At 33.4% G+C, this 18,604-nt stretch overlaps 4 protein-coding genes across 4 annotated transcripts in view; 2 read left to right on the forward strand and 2 right to left on the reverse strand.

Moving 5' to 3' along the window:
• The window catches only part of LOC108738836 (RNA-binding protein 26), a 13,303-nt gene extending 6,275 nt beyond the window's left edge, over positions 1-7,028 (reverse strand). The window contains exons 1-9 of the mRNA XM_025973495.1: positions 6,822-7,028; positions 6,505-6,623; positions 6,268-6,448; positions 3,352-3,426; positions 3,035-3,153; positions 2,728-2,978; positions 1,932-2,395; positions 1,503-1,821; positions 803-1,350 (exon numbers count right to left, since the gene is read on the reverse strand). Of these exons, the coding sequence (XP_025829280.1) occupies positions 803-1,350; positions 1,503-1,821; positions 1,932-2,395; positions 2,728-2,978; positions 3,035-3,153; positions 3,352-3,426; positions 6,268-6,448; positions 6,505-6,623; positions 6,822-6,880 (2,135 nt within the window). The 5' untranslated portion in view covers positions 6,881-7,028. The remainder of the gene's footprint in view (positions 1-802; positions 1,351-1,502; positions 1,822-1,931; positions 2,396-2,727; positions 2,979-3,034; positions 3,154-3,351; positions 3,427-6,267; positions 6,449-6,504; positions 6,624-6,821) is intronic.
• Positions 3,824-5,662, forward strand: LOC108738843 (sorting and assembly machinery component 50 homolog B). Its single transcript, XM_018472443.2, has 7 exons — positions 3,824-4,279; positions 4,366-4,479; positions 4,566-4,688; positions 4,751-4,846; positions 4,912-5,123; positions 5,194-5,299; positions 5,354-5,662. The coding sequence occupies exons 1-7, from the start codon at positions 4,259-4,261 to the stop codon at positions 5,645-5,647; spliced, it is 966 nt and encodes a 321-aa protein (XP_018327945.1). The 5' UTR covers positions 3,824-4,258; the 3' UTR covers positions 5,648-5,662.
• A 2,192-nt stretch (positions 7,029-9,220) lies between the features above and the next one.
• Positions 9,221-10,455, forward strand: LOC112904147 (sorting and assembly machinery component 50 homolog B-like). The gene is made up of 6 exons (XM_025973490.1): positions 9,221-9,247; positions 9,407-9,481; positions 9,544-9,639; positions 9,705-9,916; positions 9,987-10,092; positions 10,147-10,455. Exons 1-6 carry the CDS (start codon positions 9,221-9,223, stop codon positions 10,438-10,440), a joined length of 810 nt encoding a protein of 269 aa, XP_025829275.1. The 3' UTR covers positions 10,441-10,455.
• A 4,192-nt stretch (positions 10,456-14,647) lies between these two features.
• On the reverse strand, positions 14,648-18,367 carry LOC108738837. The gene is made up of 4 exons (XM_018472436.1): positions 18,099-18,367; positions 16,061-16,263; positions 14,849-14,965; positions 14,648-14,750 (listed from the first exon to the last, which is right to left on the reverse strand). Exons 1-4 carry the CDS (start codon positions 18,231-18,233, stop codon positions 14,648-14,650), a joined length of 558 nt encoding a protein of 185 aa, XP_018327938.1. The 5' UTR covers positions 18,234-18,367.
• Between the last annotated feature and the right edge of the window lie 237 nt (positions 18,368-18,604).

The following is an 18,604-nucleotide window of genomic DNA, read 5'->3' on the forward strand; positions in this document are numbered from 1 at the left end:
AAAGATAATTAAATATCTATATTAATTAATAAGTAATGATAAGTAAAAAATACAAAATTTAAAATCAATTGATTCATATTGCTGGTTGAAATAGACACGTAGAGTATCAGAAATTAATTTTATTTTTCAGATGATGCAAACATGAAGCTGAATACAGTTGCTTTCGTCAGGATTTTCCCCGATTTGTCCTAGTTTGGAGAGAGCTCTGGCGGGGTTTAACATACACTCCAGTTTTTTTGAAATGAATTTTCTTATTAAAACCAAATTATTTTGAAAATAAAGGTTATGTGCAAAACAAATGTTTAAACAAGATTGTTCGAAGGGACTAGGTTAATAGTCGTGGAAATCAAACAAATCTTGCAGAAAATCGTCATCTATGTCATCCACCAAATCTTCTGAAGGTCTAAAAACGATATGAAGGATGCCATCTTTAAAAGCAAAACAATCGGGAATTATTTAGAAGATAATTTTATAAACTTTAGTTCATACTTGATACTTACGTAAATAAATAATGAACAATTCTTTCTAATAAGCTATCTGTATCCTCGATATGCATTGGATATTGTCCAATTTCACAAATTGATTNTATTGACCTGAAGGGCATACCGATTATATTATTAAAAATTATAGTGAATAAACAGAAAAATTGTGATTTAAAAATGGATATAATGAATTAATAACAAAGGTGAAAAATGTAAACGGAAATTAATGGAGCAGTTAATCAAGAAAATAATTTTTTATGATCTCATGGGGTTTTTTCAAAACATAAATAAATAATACTAAACGACTTCAATTAAAATGAAACTTACCATCATTGTTTCCACTGTGCCAAAACACTTTGATAAATCGATTATTGAGGACGGCTTCGGTGCTCCTGTATGCTGCATTAGCCTCTGCATGACTTGAGAATGTGACAATTGCTGCCTCAGGATCACCCTCGTATGACACCTGTATATTCACGATCTTCCCAAACTTTGAAAAGTGGTTATTCAAGTGTGTGATATTATTCAATCCTGGCGGAACTTTTTTAAGTTCGAGAGAACAATTGGCGGCATTTTTGGCTCTTGGTCCAAGCCTGTTATAATCGAAAGTCTTCTTCTTGAATATGATATCGTGATGTGAATCGACTTCTTGTCCAACAATGCCACCTATACCAATAGAGCCTCCATTACCGCCATACTGCATTTGTTTTTTGTAAGTGTTCCCAAAATGTTCGGGTGCTTGGTTGTCCATAACTGGCACGCGAATAAGCTCCCGTTGGGGTGGAACAAACGCGCCCATGGAGCCCACTCGAGGACCTAACATAGGACGTGGACCACGATAACCGGGTCTGTGCCACATCTGTGGCGCCTATAAATAAAAATCACATGCTGTTGAAAACTAGTTGATAAAAATAAAGATATTTATGATATTAAGATCTAATAAATACATATTTACGTTTTTGCAAATCTTGTAGTCAATAAATTTAATTCAATTCATAACACCAAATAATAATAATTTACCTGCGGGTTGTATTCAGGTGGCAATGGCCTTGGGTGTATTTGGTGCATCATGGGGTGAGTACCAGTTCCTAAAATTGGTGGTGCGATAATTGGAGCCACATCAGCTACCGGAGCGGTATTGGGGGTAAATGTAAGAACTGTCGAAAGGGCAGAATCTTCAAGTACAACAGGGTCAGCACCATGATCAAATTGGCACATTTCACCTCTCATACAATACCCTTTCTCATCATAGTCCCTGCATCTCTTCTTCTGAGCCCGGTTTTCATTTGAACTTTGATGTACAACCACAGATTGAATGCTTTGGGTTGTATTTGTAAGCCTATTACAGAAACAAATAAGATTATATTCTTATAATGTCCTCTTTTAATTTACTGGCATATTTAGAAAATGAGTATTAATTCAAACAATGTCATTTAATTACTAACACACCTCATATCCATATCACCATGATTAGAGTCCTGTGTGGGTGTAGCAGCACCAGAATGACTCTCCTTAAGTTCTTTAGTATCTCCCCTGGCTGAATCTTTCCGGTCTTTTCTATCTGCAGATCGACTTCTACTTCTGCTCCTGCTTCTACTGTCAGACCTCGGAGGAGACCTATTTCTATAGCGCCCTCTGTATGAATGCCTGGGACTTCTGGATCGAGATCTAATTTTTCCACCAGGGGATGGTGTTCGTGACCTTCTTCTGTCGTATCTTCGTGGGGGAGATTTATTACGGTACGGACGTACACGATCCCGTTTGTCCCTGTCAAGTCGATACAAATCCCTTTCTCGTTCTCTAGATTTTTCTCGAGACCGGGATTTTCGAGATCTGTCCCATGAACGAGACCTGGAACGATTACGAGACGAAGATCTATGACGTGATCTTCTACGAGGTCGTTCATCTTTCTCCTAAGAAATAAACATACTATGGTTTTAAAATAAAACAAATGGGCAATAATTAAACAAATATGTACATTACAAACAGGCAGATACAGAAACTTTTTGCTTCAAATTATAATATTACCACGTAAAGTGCTTTAATATTGATTGTGTTCTTATGACAACATTTAGTTAGCAAATAATTAACAGCATAATAAGTATTTTGTAGTAGTTTTCTTAACTATTATTATATTCAGTATCATACACAGGTGTTTTGCAACCTCATTGAGATATAACTTTTTAAAGGATTACTTGTGTAGCTAAATTAATTAATAATCAATAATAAGATTGGTTGCACTTACAGTATCACTTTTCTTAATTTCACGTTCTCTTCTTGGAGGTTCAACTTCTTTCTCCTTCTTTGATGTACCATTAACTGTTTCAGTAACTGATGATAGTTCACTTAAGGGAATAATTTCTTTCTTTCTTGATGTGGCTATCTCAACGGCTTTGACTACATTTGGATTAGGTGGATTCGCATTTGGAATAACTGGTGTCAAATACTCTTTTGTCTCTAACGTTTTAAAAAGCAGGTTAACAAAACTTTCAGTCTCTGAAAATATGAACAATAAATTAATATTTTAAAGTTATTTGCAGAAATAAAATTACCTTGTTGTAAAAATACTTCTAATTGACTTATCATACTTTGACGAAGAACATCCTCTGATTTATCTTTTTTAACAAGGGCAAAAACATATTTTGCCAAAGCCCCTGGATCTGCTTCACATCTAAAAAGATAGAAAATCATGAAAAACCACCTTACAGGGAAAGTTAGGTTAATGAATAAATTGGAAAAAATATATATCATAAGGCATGTTATTTTCATACACAAAATGTAAATTCAACTTGATCTCCAGTAATTTGAAAAATATTTTCTCTTAATGAAGTAAATTATGCAAACTGATATAAAAATATGGAGCACTTACAGAGGCTTGAGAACAGCAGTTAACCAAGTTTTAAAAGCATCAGGATCGTCAATAATCATGGCAAGAACACTAGTACTGAATTTTAATCACTGCAAAGTACCGTTGTTTATGAGAAATTGTAACTATTGTTTAATAAATTGTATTTTTCTCTAAATATACGCGATCTAAAGTCACCACCACACAGCTGAGATTACTTGATCAAACTAACCATAGACAACCCAAAAATAATAAAAGTTACTGACTTAAGGAGGGCCACCACTACAGGTTCTAAAAATGAAAATCAAAATAAAAGTACTAAAAATAACCCTAAAATTCAAATAGTGGTGGTATTTCTAAATATACATTTAAAAAATTAGTATTTAATTAAAATTCAAGTAGTAAAACAATATCATCTCCAAAGTAATTTCTACTAATGTATTTTCTAATATAGTAACTACTTATTTGTACACTTAAATTGTTATTATTATTACATCATTATTCAAAAATATGTTTACATTTCTAAGTTCTAAGTTAATTTTTAAAACTAACTTTGCTTGACAATTCTCTTAATATATGTTAGATAAATTACTAAAATTATTTTATTCACGTCCTATTACTGATGAACCAAGACTAAAAAAATAGGTTAAGTGAATTATTTTAATCGATGACAAATGTGGAGGGCATGGGACGAAAATGAAAGTAAAATGTGTTTAAAAGTATCTAATAATCTGTAATCTGCAACTATTAAACAATTGGTACGGTTCTTTTGGGAGTTTATTTGAATGCACATTAGCAGCAGGCTATCAGTATACACAATTTCGTTAATTTAAGGCATACTTAGTTCTTGTGGTTACTAGGATATTTAAAACGATTATGAAATTTAATGTCACATTTTGAAGAACCGGCCTTATAAAAATTGAAAAGTGAAATGGGAATCGTGCATGCTAAGGTAAGAGCAGAAACTTCACAAAAAATCAATTTATTTTTTATTTAGACGTTATAAAATAAATATATTAAACAATTTTTCACTTTTAGCAAAATGTTGAACCTTACAACACCTCGGAATCATTACTAAGTGGAATTGAGAAGAAACAAATTGACTATGACAATTGCGATGATACCCAAAGAATAAATTTGGAAGGGGTGAAGGTAAATTTTTTTTATTGTTGAGTTTGGGTAACGTTATTATTACCACAGTTTTATTTCATAATTTTATATTGTTTTTGTACTGATAGGCTACTGTAGAGAAAATTCATGTGGATGGCTTGCAAAGAACTTGTAATGATATTGTAGAAGATGCTGTAAAGGATTTATTTGAAGCTACTGATTTCCAAGAAGTCTTAATTAAAGCACACAAAGTGAGTTAATATTCATTTTGTTAGATAGTAAAAAATTAAGCACATAGTAACCTCTTTTTTAGGTCAGAAGCCGATTGGATTCATTAGGCTGCTTTAGGAACATTGCAGTTTTCATAGATACAAGTAAAGGTCCAACAGCTTCACCTGATGGCCTGGAGGTATTATAATGTGAAGCCTATTACTAAGATAGATAAGTGATGCCCTTGTTTTAATTTCATTTAAGATAACGTTCCAAGTTAAAGAGCTCAGAAGGGTTGTAGGAGGTGTAAGTACACATGTAGGAAATAATGAAGGTTCTTTAGTTGTTGGACTGAAAGCACCAAATTTGTTTGGAAGGGGTGAACGCTTTCAGGTTGAATATTCACATGGTTCACAAGGAACTCACAATTTCAATGTAGCATTCATAAAACCACTCAAGGGAAGGCACACCCCACTGTATGTTTCCCATATTTAGTTCATTACTTACTTTTTTGTTGATTGAATTCATGAAACATTGTTTTTTTAGAATTTCTACTTCAATTTATAAGCAATCGACTGAATGGCCACCATCTGGTTATAAAGAAAATGATATGGGTGTTTGTTTTGATCTTGGATTCAATTCACTGCCTCTGGTAAGCAATTTAAAGACTGTGGTATTCTACATGTAATGAATTTTTTATTTTTAGATTAAGCACAATATACAGTGGATCGGAGCAATAAGAAATATCAGTGTTTTAGGTCGAGGTTCAGCCTTTGAAGTCAGAGAAGAGTCTGGACCCAACCTAAAAAGTGCCTTGAGGCATATTTTGTCAGTAGACCTTCGAGATGAGCTAATATTTCCATCTTGTGGGACACTTTTCCAATTAACTACTGAATTTGCTGGATTAGGGGGTAACGTCGGATTTTTGAAGAATGATGCGTATTTACAGACGAATTATAGTATCGCTGAAGATTTCGTAAGTTTCTTTTTTACTAACTGAAATTTAATATTTTTCTTTTCTTGTTATACTATACATATAATTTATTAACATTTACGTTTTTCAAAGTAGGAAGTCGGTCATTTCTGTAAATTTCTGGACAATCAAAAGGTGGTAAAAAACAAGTGAAAATGAAAGGTATAACAAATAATAATTACAACAAATAAATAAATTTTTCGAATACGTTAAAAGTAAAACTACAAAAGTATTTTAGAAAAAAATTGTTGTAGACTTATAGGAAGCATTTCCATTTGAAATTATTTCATGTCACATTTTTTTACTACTTTATACTCGATTTTTTTGTACAAGCAATTAAAACTTGAAAACTGAGCTCAGAATCATACCGTTTGGTCTAATGGATAACTTGAAAAACAATAATAGCTTCAGAGGAGGTCCTGTTATTGTCCGTTTCTTTTTTTTAAGAAATATGAGGTTACCTACCTTAATTCTATTATCTCTATTTTCTGATTAGTTTGTTTTTTTTTATGTTAAAACTGCCATTATGTTTCTAAAGAAATTGTTTTTAAAATTGGGTAATAGATGCAATTGGCTTTTAGTTTTTATTTTTGTATCTGAAAATAATCATTTCACTTCTACATATTATTGCGAAGTTATGACTGGACCAAACTATATGATTATGGGTTAATATATGTGTTAAGGGAATAATTTCTTTCTTTCTTGATGTGGCTATCTCAACGGCTTTGACTACATTTGGATTAGGTGGATTCGCATTTGGAATAACTGGTGTCAAATACTCTTTTGTCTCTAACGTTTTAAAAAGCAGGTTAACAAAACTTTCAGTCTCTGAAAATATGAACAATAAATTAATATTTTAAAGTTATTTGCAGAAATAAAATTACCTTGTTGTAAAAATACTTCTAATTGACTTATCATACTTTGACGAAGAACATCCTCTGATTTATCTTTTTTAACAAGGGCAAAAACATATTTTGCCAAAGCCCCTGGATCTGCTTCACATCTAAAAAGATAGAAAATCATGAAAAACCACCTTACAGGGAAAGTTAGGTTAATGAATAAATTGGAAAAAATATATATCATAAGGCATGTTATTTTCATACACAAAATGTAAATTCAACTTGATCTCCAGTAATTTGAAAAATATTTTCTCTTAATGAAGTAAATTATGCAAACTGATATAAAAATATGGAGCACTTACAGAGGCTTGAGAACAGCAGTTAACCAAGTTTTAAAAGCATCAGGATCGTCAATAATCATGGCAAGAACACTAGTACTGAATTTTAATCACTGCAAAGTACCGTTGTTTATGAGAAATTGTAACTATTGTTTAATAAATTGTATTTTTCTCTAAATATACGCGATCTAAAGTCACCACCACACAGCTGAGATTACTTGATCAAACTAACCATAGACAACCCAAAAATAATAAAAGTTACTGACTTAAGGAGGGCCACCACTACAGGTTCTAAAAATGAAAATCAAAATAAAAGTACTAAAAATAACCCTAAAATTCAAATAGTGGTGGTATTTCTAAATATACATTTAAAAAATTAGTATTTAATTAAAATTCAAGTAGTAAAACAATATCATCTCCAAAGTAATTTCTACTAATGTATTTTCTAATATAGTAACTACTTATTTGTACACTTAAATTGTTATTATTATTACATCATTATTCAAAAATATGTTTACATTTCTAAGTTCTAAGTTAATTTTTAAAACTAACTTTGCTTGACAATTCTCTTAATATATGTTAGATAAATTACTAAAATTATTTTATTCACGTCCTATTACTGATGAACCAAGACTAAAAAAATAGGTTAAGTGAATTATTTTAATCGATGACAAATGTGGAGGGCATGGGACGAAAATGAAAGTAAAATGTGTTTAAAAGTATCTAATAATCTGTAATCTGCAACTATTAAACAATTGGTACGGTTCTTTTGGGAGTTTATTTGAATGCACATTAGCAGCAGGCTATCAGTATACACAATTTCGTTAATTTAAGGCATACTTAGTNGGTAAAAATAACTAACTTAATTATGTGCATCTATGTCACCTTGTGAAAAATAATTTTGTAAACAGCGAAATCACAGATATATCACATTCGGAAAATTCCTTGTTACATTTTCCTTGCGTTTTCCCTAAAAATTCAGCTCGTAGGAGTTGATCAAAAAATTCGCCATTAGCTTCATCTTGCAGAAAATCGTCATCTATGTCATCCACCAAATCTTCTGAAGGTCTAAAAACGATATGAAGGATGCCATCTTTAAAAGCAAAACAATCGGGAATTATTTAGAAGATAATTTTATAAACTTTAGTTCATACTTGATACTTACGTAAATAAATAATGAACAATTCTTTCTAATAAGCTATCTGTATCCTCGATATGCATTGGATATTGTCCAATTTCACAAATTGATTTTAGTAAACAAATTCTACCATTGAATCCTACGCTAAAAATCCAAAAAATACAAGTATTATAAATTGCCATTCAAAATACAAAAATAGTCGCGATTAGAAAACCTAAAAGTTCGGAAAAAATTATACAGAGAGTTTATGTGCTGATGGTTTTTGACATAAAAAATATCGTACCTAATAAAAAGTTATTTAAATAGGTTCTGTAGTTAGCATTATTTAATGGCTGATTATGATACGCAACGCATTAAACCTGTCTCCATGGGGTATTTTACACAACTCAGTTAGGAAACCTTTTCTCACCACAGCCTAGCGTAAGCCAAACTTAATTTAGCCTAACGATTCCGACGTTTATTGAGAAGCGATTATATAAAAAAAAATTACACAGAATCTCAACGTTGCGGTATCAAATAGGTACTTTCCGGAATTATTTTTCTTAAATATGAGAAACAGTCTAAACATAAAGAAGAGACCATGAAATAACTGGGAAACTTAGATTTGGGAAGTGATCAAAATTACGTAGAATCTTTGGTCCCAACGGTTATCGAGGACAGTGTTAAATGGGTACTTTCCGGAATCGTCTTTACTAAAATGTATGAAACAATCTAAACATAAAGAAGAGCTCTTGAAGTAATTGGGAAGTGGACGATGTGTTACTAAGATTCGAGAAATGATTATTATGCTCAAAAGTACGTAAAATCAAATGACCCTATCGGTTTTTGAGTGTCGTCTCAAATACGTACTTTCCGACATTATTTTTGCCAAACTATTTGAAATAATCTAAACATAAATAAGAGACTATGAAATAATTAGGAAATGCACGATATTTACGAGAAGTCTTATGGTCTCAACAGTTTTCGAGTGCTGTGTTAAACAGGTACATTCTGTCATAAGTTTTGCTAAAATGTATGAAATAATCTAAACATACAAAAGAGCTCATGAGAAATGGACGATATTTACTAAGAGTTGACAACAGTTTTTGGGCGCGGTGTCAAATTGGTACTTTAATAAAGCAACGGAGGTAACTAAATTGCAGAATTTTAATATTTAGGATGTTGTCGCCTAATCGAAACATTTCTTTTATGTAGAAACCCTAATTCGTATGTGTGATGTGCTGTGTCTCTTAGGCCGATGTAAGGTTTTGGTAAAAGATTATTCCCTGACTGTCTTGCGTATGAAATGCTACACCCCATGGACTTGGGTCAGGTTATGAGATCATACTTCTTGATTGGTTTATGTGAAGTACAATGTCCCAAGTTTAAACCTTAAACGTTAGTTTATGGTGGAAAAGATTCTGATAATTGTCATGCGTATAGACTTTTGTTAGGCTATAGTGAGAGAATATACCTTGATTGGCTTTTGTAGTATTACGAAGCAGTGGTTAAGTGGTATATATATAAAGCTACTGATTTCCAAGAAGTCTTAATTAAAGCACACAAAGTGAGTTAATATTCATTTTGTTAGATAGTAAAAAATTAAGCACATAGTAACCTCTTTTTTAGGTCAGAAGCCGATTGGATTCATTAGGCTGCTTTAGGAACATTGCAGTTTTCATAGATACAAGTAAAGGTCCAACAGCTTCACCTGATGGCCTGGAGGTATTATAATGTGAAGCCTATTACTAAGATAGATAAGTGATGCCCTTGTTTTAATTTCATTTAAGATAACGTTCCAAGTTAAAGAGCTCAGAAGGGTTGTAGGAGGTGTAAGTACACATGTAGGAAATAATGAAGGTTCTTTAGTTGTTGGACTGAAAGCACCAAATTTGTTTGGAAGGGGTGAACGCTTTCAGGTTGAATATTCACATGGTTCACAAGGAACTCACAATTTCAATGTAGCATTCATAAAACCACTCAAGGGAAGGCACACCCCACTGTATGTTTCCCATATTTAGTTCATTACTTACTTTTTTGTTGATTGAATTCATGAAACATTGTTTTTTTAGAATTTCTACTTCAATTTATAAGCAATCGACTGAATGGCCACCATCTGGTTATAAAGAAAATGATATGGGTGTTTGTTTTGATCTTGGATTCAATTCACTGCCTCTGGTAAGCAATTTAAAGACTGTGGTATTCTACATGTAATGAATTTTTTATTTTTAGATTAAGCACAATATACAGTGGATCGGAGCAATAAGAAATATCAGTGTTTTAGGTCGAGGTTCAGCCTTTGAAGTCAGAGAAGAGTCTGGACCCAACCTAAAAAGTGCCTTGAGGCATATTTTGTCAGTAGACCTTCGAGATGAGCTAATATTTCCATCTTGTGGGACACTTTTCCAATTAACTACTGAATTTGCTGGATTAGGGGGTAACGTCGGATTTTTGAAGAATGATGCGTATTTACAGACGAATTATAGTATCGCTGAAGATTTCGTAAGTTTCTTTTTTACTAACTGAAATTTAATATTTTTCTTTTCTTGTTATACTATACATATAATTTATTAACATTTACGTTTTTCAAAGTAGGAAGTCGGTCATTTCTGTAAATTTCTGGACAATCAAAAGGTGGTAAAAAACAAGTGAAAATGAAAGGTATAACAAATAATAATTACAACAAATAAATAAATTTTTCGAATACGTTAAAAGTAAAACTACAAAAGTATTTTAGAAAAAAATTGTTGTAGACTTATAGGAAGCATTTCCATTTGAAATTATTTCATGTCACATTTTTTTACTACTNTACCTATAGGTACTAAGTGAAATAGTTTTCAAAGTGTTTTTCTTTTGTGGTTAAAAAAAATATGTTTGTCTTCAGGGGTGCAATAACCTCCAAAAGCTTGAGGTGCCTATCAATTTACTACATTAATAACAAAAGAAAAAAAAGATCTTTATGTGCAAAATGAGCAGATCGGTTCATTCTGTTTTAAATATTTATAGCTATTAAAGATAATTCTATTATGGCAAAAACTATTACAGTTTTACTTAAACAAAAAAGTCTTTCATAGTTAAAGAACAAGAAATAAATTGCTAATTAGTAACGCACTTTTTACAATGTCCTCAATACTTAGCATTCGATTTGATTAGGGGTCCCGCCTGCCCTACTGGTTGGAGTTGCTCTGAAATTTCCTTGGATAACTTAGGGCAAATGCCGGTGCAGTAATATTCTACAAATAACCTTTCACTTCTCTTCTGCTTTCAAACCTTTCGCCTCTTCTATCTTTTCCCAACCAGCACCCACCCATTGCCCTGATTCCTAAAGTGGCTTTCTTTCCACCCACAAACGTCATGTAATAAGAGTGAAACACCCGGAAGCTTTTTTTTTCAAAACCAACAGAAATTTAAAATATGTTACGCTACTAAAGAAATACGACCATTTTCGTTCCAAATAAGCACTGGGGAAGGTACAGTAATGAATTACAACCACCGAACTCCCAAATGACCCTACGTACCGTTGACAACCCGCGAGCAATTGTCTATAATATTCCACGTGTTTTCTGACAGCGGTGCGAAATTATTTAAAGTCCAATGTAGATAGTTCAAGCTCAAAAATTCGGAATCTCTTATCCTTTCGCCCTGGCTTGATAATTTTACATGTGGTCGCTATTGCCATAGGAATATATCTATATAATATGCATACACCAGATACTTGAAGGTTAAGCAATAATGGATGTCAATTTTTGTGTCTGTGTTTATATAATTAAAGTATCCGTGTGCTTTCCACATTTCCTTTAGCAATTAAAAATTATTCTGACTTCAAATCGACATTAATTTGACTTATACTGACAATATTTTCACCCGGGATTGGTTTACCTGACTAACCGAAACGACTGTACTAGAAGCCGGAGGAGCACTACCTTCTCTACGATCTCTCTTTCCGATGATAATATTAATAAATAGAGCACTCACTATAAATACACATATTATAGAAGAAACTCCAACAAATTTCATCTTACAACGGATGCATACTCAGCACAACTCTAAGAGAGGCGGACTAACACTTATTATAACGAAAAATCTAAATTGAAAAATTTGAAAGGTTTTTGGTTGTGCTAAATGAGGTGCTATAATCACCATGCATGTATGTGGTCATTTATTGCAAGTGTGGGACAAGGAACGAAGTATAAATGCACAGTAACTGTAGTCGGTGTTAAGCAATAGTGTCAACATACACTTACCTATGCATTGAGGAATTGCTTAAGTGGGAATGAAGAAGTCATTTATATGTGCAATTGATAGACAAAATCCATCAAATTTAGTATGAATCTGATAGTTCAGTGGGTAAATAACCAAAGCTAAGATAGTAAACTTTCCTTCCATGAACATATACCTAACGGATACAGTTAGTACAGCCAATAAAATGAGTATCTTCATTTTGAGAACTTCTAAATTTTTCAAGAGCTATAAATCAATTATGACTGTTTATCAAAGTCTGAACAAATTTACAATTATTTATGCTTCACTTTTTTGCCGACCGATAACTGAATGCTTGAAAAAATACAAGATAGAAGTGCTAAGGTATCTCACTGTCTCAAAACGGTATCATTGAACAATTTTGATATTAGATTAGACGTTGCCGGATCTGTTATTATGAAAAAATCATGTTAAATGTTTGAATGATATGTACTTTTATGAATTTTAATTAAGTGATTTAAATAATCGTTCCTTTAAGGTTGTGATCATAGATATTTGGTTGACAGGGATTCAAATATTGTATCTTATCATGTTTTACGTTAGTTAGTTATTCATGGAATTTTATTGTACCTAGTTGATAGAGATAGAAGAGTGGTACTTACTTTGTATAAAGAGCAGCTGGAGCAGCAACGTAGAGAAGTAAATATTAGGAAGGGAATCAGATAAGGATGTACACTCTCTGTCACTTTTTATTCTAAACATCGTAGGCGCGATCAACATCATTAAAGGCAGTGCAATTGCAGGGATAGATATAGAGGAACAAAAGATTAGTGTGCTTAGATTTGCAAATGATATAGCGGTATTAGCATCTAGCAAGGAAGAGTTAGAGATAGTTGTAAATAAAATGGAAGCGGTATTAACGAAACAGTATTGTATGAAAATAAAGTAAAACAAAAATACTGATATGCAAGGGAAGAAAAAGTAGGGAAAGAGCGAATATAAAGATAGGAGAAGTCAGGTAAGACAGGACGGAAGCAGATGTAAAGCAGAGGATAGCGCAGGGTCGAGTCGCCTTCAATAAAAAGAAGTCACTTTTATGCTAGCGAATGATTAATTTAGAAATTTGAAAAAGATTGTTAAAGGTGTATGTTTGGAGTGCGATGTTGTACGGATGCGGGCGGTAGGTGTGGCAGAAAAGAAAAGGTAGGAAGCGTTCGAAATCTGCTGTTACAGGCGAATAATGAGAATACCGTGGATAGAGATTAGAAATGAAGAGGTATGAGAAAAAATAAGAGAACAGAGGCCTAGTCAGAGATATAGTACAGGTAGAAACAGGAGTTAGGAGGGGTAGAGGTAGACCTAGATTAGATTACTGTTTGCAAATAGTTAAGGATGTGGAATGTTCTAGTTTTAGGGATAGGAAGGAGTGGAAGTCTCTGTCCAACCAGTGTTAGGACTGACGATCTTATGATGATGATTATTGTTTAACACCATCTGTACAAGCGCTTATTTTGTAATCTGTTTCTCGAATGTGATTAAAAGTTTTTAAATAAGTAAGGAAATCCACTTTTGTCGATATCTACAAAAAAGTTAGCAGAGTGCTTACAACTTTCGTATACCCATATATCCACACCCCTACCTTTATGAATTCATATTATTTCAGCAACAGCTAACCATGTCACCCTTTTAAATAGTCTGACCGATTTTTAGAATGGTTTAAGTTTATGGGAATGGAACAGATAGGCAATGATACTATGATCGCCTGCATCTCCTACCCTACCCGAAGGCCTACCCAATGCACCACCACACACTGGCGCATGTGACTTAGGAGTTCCAACACACACAAAAAAATTTTTAGTGCTTTATTCCAACCAGCTATTAATGCTGGTAGGCGGGCAGCCCCTCTATACTACGCTGGAGTGTAGAGAGGAAGACCTTTTCTAGGCTTCATTCAGGAATCGGGAGAATTGAACGGGTGGTCACTTTCTGGTCATAATGCTACTAGGCTTATTAATAGAAACTGCGTTACTTATTGAGACGTTGATTTCTTAGGCTCTTTTTTAGTTAAAGACAAACACAAAACAAAATTAGTTCATTCGTATGTTTTTCTACTAAAGACATGTATTTAGAGTTAGCAATAAGTATGACAACAGACGCATTTTAAGTTCCCTTAATCGTTTTACAAGTTAGCGTGGACTTCCCCAGAATATACCTTCACTTATAGACCAGCGTTGAAATTTACGATCTGTGCATAATTATCAATTAAGTTCGCGAGAGAATTGAACATTGAATGTTTTTTATAACACCTTCTATTTAAAATGGTTTTGTAAACAGTAAAATGGAGATTTAGATAATTTAGGTGCTTAATTCGTCATTTTGACCACAAATACCGAGGTTAGCCTGTTTGTTCACATGATTTTTTATTAAAAGTCAAGAAGATAAGAATAAATAATTTTTATTTGTATGTCAGTTTGTGAAAAATAATTTTGTAAACAATGAAACTACCGATACGGTGCATTCAGAAAATTCCCTGTTACATTTTCCTTGGTTGGTCAAAGAATTCACCATTGGCTTCATCTTGCTGAAAATTTTCAGACATAATATCATTTACGTCATCCACTAGGTCTTCTGAAGGTCTAAAAATGATATGAAGTATATTACCATTGAAAGAAAAACAATCAGGAATTATTTAGAAGACAATTCTATAAACGACTGGTTCATACTGGATACTTACGTAAATACATAATGAACAATTCTTTCTAATAAGCTGTCTGTATCCTCTATATGCATTGGATATTGTCCAATTTCACAAATTGATTTTAGTAAACAAATTTTACCATTTAATCCTACGCTAAAAATTATAAAAATTCAGGTCATCGTTATAACAAAAATATTGGTGTGCAAGGGAAGAATATTAGACAAAGTGTGAAAGTAAAAGCAGGAAAAAATTAGAAGATGTTGCTGATTTTCGACATCTGGGATCTCAAATAATTAAGGATGGAATAAGGAGTGAACATAAAAAGCAAAAGTCTAGTCGATTGTAAAAAGATGGTTAAGGGTCCATGTCAGGAGCACGGAAATGTAAGGTTGCGAAACGCGGACGATGGGCGCGGCATAAAAGCGAAGGTACTTTTACAGGCGAGTGATGAGGATACCGTGGATAGAGAAGGTTAGAAATGAAGGGGTATTAGAAAGAGTAAGAGAACAGAGGGCGTTATAGAAGTCAATAAGGGATAGACAAGATAGGATGGTAGGACACCTTCTCAGACACGAAGGGCTCGTTATAGAGACATATTAAAAGCATATTCTAGTTTTAAGGAAACGCGAACGATGGGCGCGGCATAAAAGCGAAGGTACTTTTACAGGCGAGTGATGAGGATACCGTGGATAGAGAAGGTTAGAAATGAAGGGGTATTAGAAAGAGTAAGAGAACAGAGGGCGTTATAGAAGTCAATAAGGGATAGACAAGATAGGATGGTAGGACACCTTCTCAGACACGAAGGGCTCGTTATAGAGACATATTAAAAGCATATTCTAGTTTTAAGGAAATGTCTGATGACCCTATGATGATGATGATGATGATTAATTAGTTATGGAACATCCACAAGTTCTGTTTTTAGGCATATTAAAAATGTAGTGATGTTAAGGATTTCAAAAACAGTTAACGATGTGGGACGTTCTAGTTTTAAGAAAATGCGAAGTTTAGTTCAATATTAGGATTGACGGCCTTATAATGATGATTGTGACAATGAAGATGATAATGAGTCCACAATACGAATGTAATAAGGTTCACTCCTCGTACATTTCACGGCCCACGACATTCTAAAACATTTTCTAGTTGAAAATTTAATGACTTGAGTTCATCATCAGTCAATTTATATCTGACCACCTCACATAACTTATTACCCACTTCCAAAGTTTTTTAAACGTATTTGAAGTAACTCACTTGTCTATTATATTTATCAAATATTTGTACATGGTGACTCTGTCAACATCATTAAGATCCGGATTTACTGCTGCCCTTCCCGAAACAATTGGAGGATAAGTGAAATTGTAATTGGTTGGCAGGTTCAAGTTTTGTTGTATCGCAATATCTAATGATATTGTGCGCCTTGGAAGTTGTGCTGGAAATGACGGCCCCACAGTAAACTGCAAAAAAATTTAAAATGCTAATAACTAGATTAAATAGGAGGTCTGTTCAAAAAGTATCGCGATTTTGAGTTTCCACGGGGTTACGTATATTGTCATGTCTCTCACTTATATCGACAAGTTCGGCCATGTTGGATGATCAGTTAATTTTTGACAGCTGCTTTGCTTGCACGAGTTTTGGCTTAGCTTCGATATTTGCATATTTCAAAAAATTGATCAAAGAATCTGTACCAAATTTTGTTTGAAAAACAAAATTAATTGCACAGACATGGTCAAGTTACCTTGGACCAAAGCAACGTCGTACCAAATGTTCTCAGAGGGCCGAGAAGATGTGAACGAGGAAGAGCGTGCCGGACGCCTGAGCACGTCAACAGACGAAAACATTGATGAAATGAAAAAAATAGTATTGGCCAATCGTCGATTCACGGTTAGAAAAGTATCTGAGGATTTACACATATCGATTGGCTTCTGCTATTCGATTTTTATCAATGATTTGAGCATAAGACGGGTCGCCGCGAAATTCGTACAAAAATTGCTCAATTTCGACCAAAAGCAGCAGCGCATTAGATTAGGTTACTATTCACAGAGGGTCATAACTGGTGAGGAATCATGGGCTTATGGTTATGACGTGGAAACCAAAGCTCAATCATCCCAATGGAAGCTGCCGCATGAGTCAAGACTCAAAAAAAGCTTGCCAAGTTACGTCGAATGTGAAGATTTTGCTTACAGTTTTCTTCGATTGCAGGGGTGTGGTGCATCTGAGTTCTTGCCACAGAGTAGACGGTCAATAAGGAATACTACCTGCAAGTTATGCGTATTTTGCGCGAAGCAATCCGCAAGAAACGCCCGGATTTGTGGAAGAACGAAGATTAACTTTTGCACCATGATAAAGCCCCTGCTCACACATAGTTGCTTGCGTGCGAATTTTTGGCCAAAAACAACACACTAATGGTGACGCAGCCAACGTACTGCCCAGGTCTGGCTCCTGTGATGTTTTCTTGTTCCCGAAACTGTAGGGTCCCATGAAAGCAAGACGTCACGCTACGATTGAGAAGATAAAGACGGCATCGAAGAAGGAGCTGAACAAGATCTCAAAAGATGATTTTTTAAAGTTCTTCAAGGATTGGGAAAAACGTTGGCACAAGTGTATAATATCTGCTGGGGATTACTTTGAAGGGAACAAAATAGATATTCATGAATAAATAAATAGTTTTTGAAAAAACACAAAATTCGTGACATTTTTTGAAGAGACCTGCTCACTGCAGATTACATGTTCGAATTAATTTATACGAATGCGTAATTAGGAAATAGGCATCAGGCATCCGGCAGTATACATATCTTTACTGTTATTTGACCAGGCTTTACAAACTAATCTGAAACGGTTGACAGTGGATGTTAACAGTTGACGATATTTTTCGTGTTATTTTTAAATATCTGATATAATTGCAGATTTGATTACCAGCGAACGTAATATATATCTACTTGAAGCTCAATAGAAGTAAATGTTTGACAGATTTTGTAATTCTTGAATTGATTTTGATTGATCTTCAGGGAACGATATTTTGTTTCAAATAGGTAACATGATTCTTGAACTTCAGTCGATAACGCTTATTATAAACATAAAACAAAAGTTAAAAATTAAACAGATTTAAAAGGAAGGAATTTATAAAACAAATTAAAGCATTTTAAACAAGTAAGGAATTACGTAAAAAAAATAACGATTTTTGTTTCGATCTATTCAATAATTTTCATAGGATCTAATGATCTAACGAAGTAATGCTTGCAGATATTTTTGGTGTTAGATAGATAGATAAAATAGTTTTCAATTAATTTACCTGAATAACTGAATTGCGTTGATAAACTATAACAGCTCTCTCTTCCCTATGATGTTCTTTCCCAATAACAATATCAATACATAGAGCACTAACTAAGAATACAAATGTTATAGAAGAAACTCCAGTAAATTTCATCTTATAACGAATGCATACTGAGCACAGATACGTTAAACGTGACTGACTAGCACTTAATGTAACAATAATTTTGAATTTTATGTCAATGAATATTCGAAATGTAGGTTTTTAGTTCTTCTAAATGAAGTACGACAATGACCATATTATACGTATGTGGATAAATTCTGTAACTGTACTTGGTGTTAAGTAATAGTGTCAACATAAAATCACCGAGGATATTTTTGGATGTGAATAAATACGTAATATGTGCGTACTTATTCGGTATAATGAAACGCAAACATATTTTTGTGTTTAAATATCCTAGGTCTAGTTGAGGACATATTAAAATCAGAAACAGGAGAAACAGGAGGAGAGGTAGACCTAGATTAGGT

The sequence above is a fragment of the Agrilus planipennis genome, unplaced genomic scaffold (genome assembly GCF_000699045.2).
Source record: "Agrilus planipennis isolate EAB-ADULT unplaced genomic scaffold, Apla_2.0 scaffold150, whole genome shotgun sequence".
Classification (NCBI taxonomy): Eukaryota; Metazoa; Arthropoda; class Insecta; order Coleoptera; family Buprestidae; genus Agrilus; species Agrilus planipennis.

Excerpts from the sequence above, each read along its gene's own strand:
- LOC108738843 (XM_018472443.2), top strand. The coding sequence starts at position 4,259 with ATGGGAATCGTGCATGCTAAG. Across the intron at positions 4,280-4,365 it reads TGGGAATCGTGCATGCTAAG|CAAAATGTTGAACCTTACAA; the intron begins GTAAGAGCAGAA and ends TTTCACTTTTAG. Across the intron at positions 5,124-5,193 it reads AAGGGAAGGCACACCCCACT|AATTTCTACTTCAATTTATA; the intron begins GTATGTTTCCCA and ends TTGTTTTTTTAG.
- LOC112904147 (XM_025973490.1), top strand. The coding sequence starts at position 9,221 with ATGCTACACCCCATGGACTTGGGTCAG. Across the intron at positions 9,917-9,986 it reads AAGGGAAGGCACACCCCACT|AATTTCTACTTCAATTTATA; the intron begins GTATGTTTCCCA and ends TTGTTTTTTTAG. Across the intron at positions 10,093-10,146 it reads GATTCAATTCACTGCCTCTG|ATTAAGCACAATATACAGTG; the intron begins GTAAGCAATTTA and ends TTTTATTTTTAG.
- LOC108738837 (XM_018472436.1), bottom strand. The coding sequence starts at position 18,233 with ATGAAATTTACTGGAGTTTCTTCTATAACATTTGTATTCTTAGTTAGT. Across the intron at positions 16,264-18,098 it reads AACGCAATTCAGTTATTCAG|TTTACTGTGGGGCCGTCATT; the intron begins GTAAATTAATTG and ends ATTTTTTTGCAG. Across the intron at positions 14,751-14,848 it reads ATTGTTCATTATGTATTTAC|ACCTTCAGAAGACCTAGTGG; the intron begins GTAAGTATCCAG and ends TATCATTTTTAG.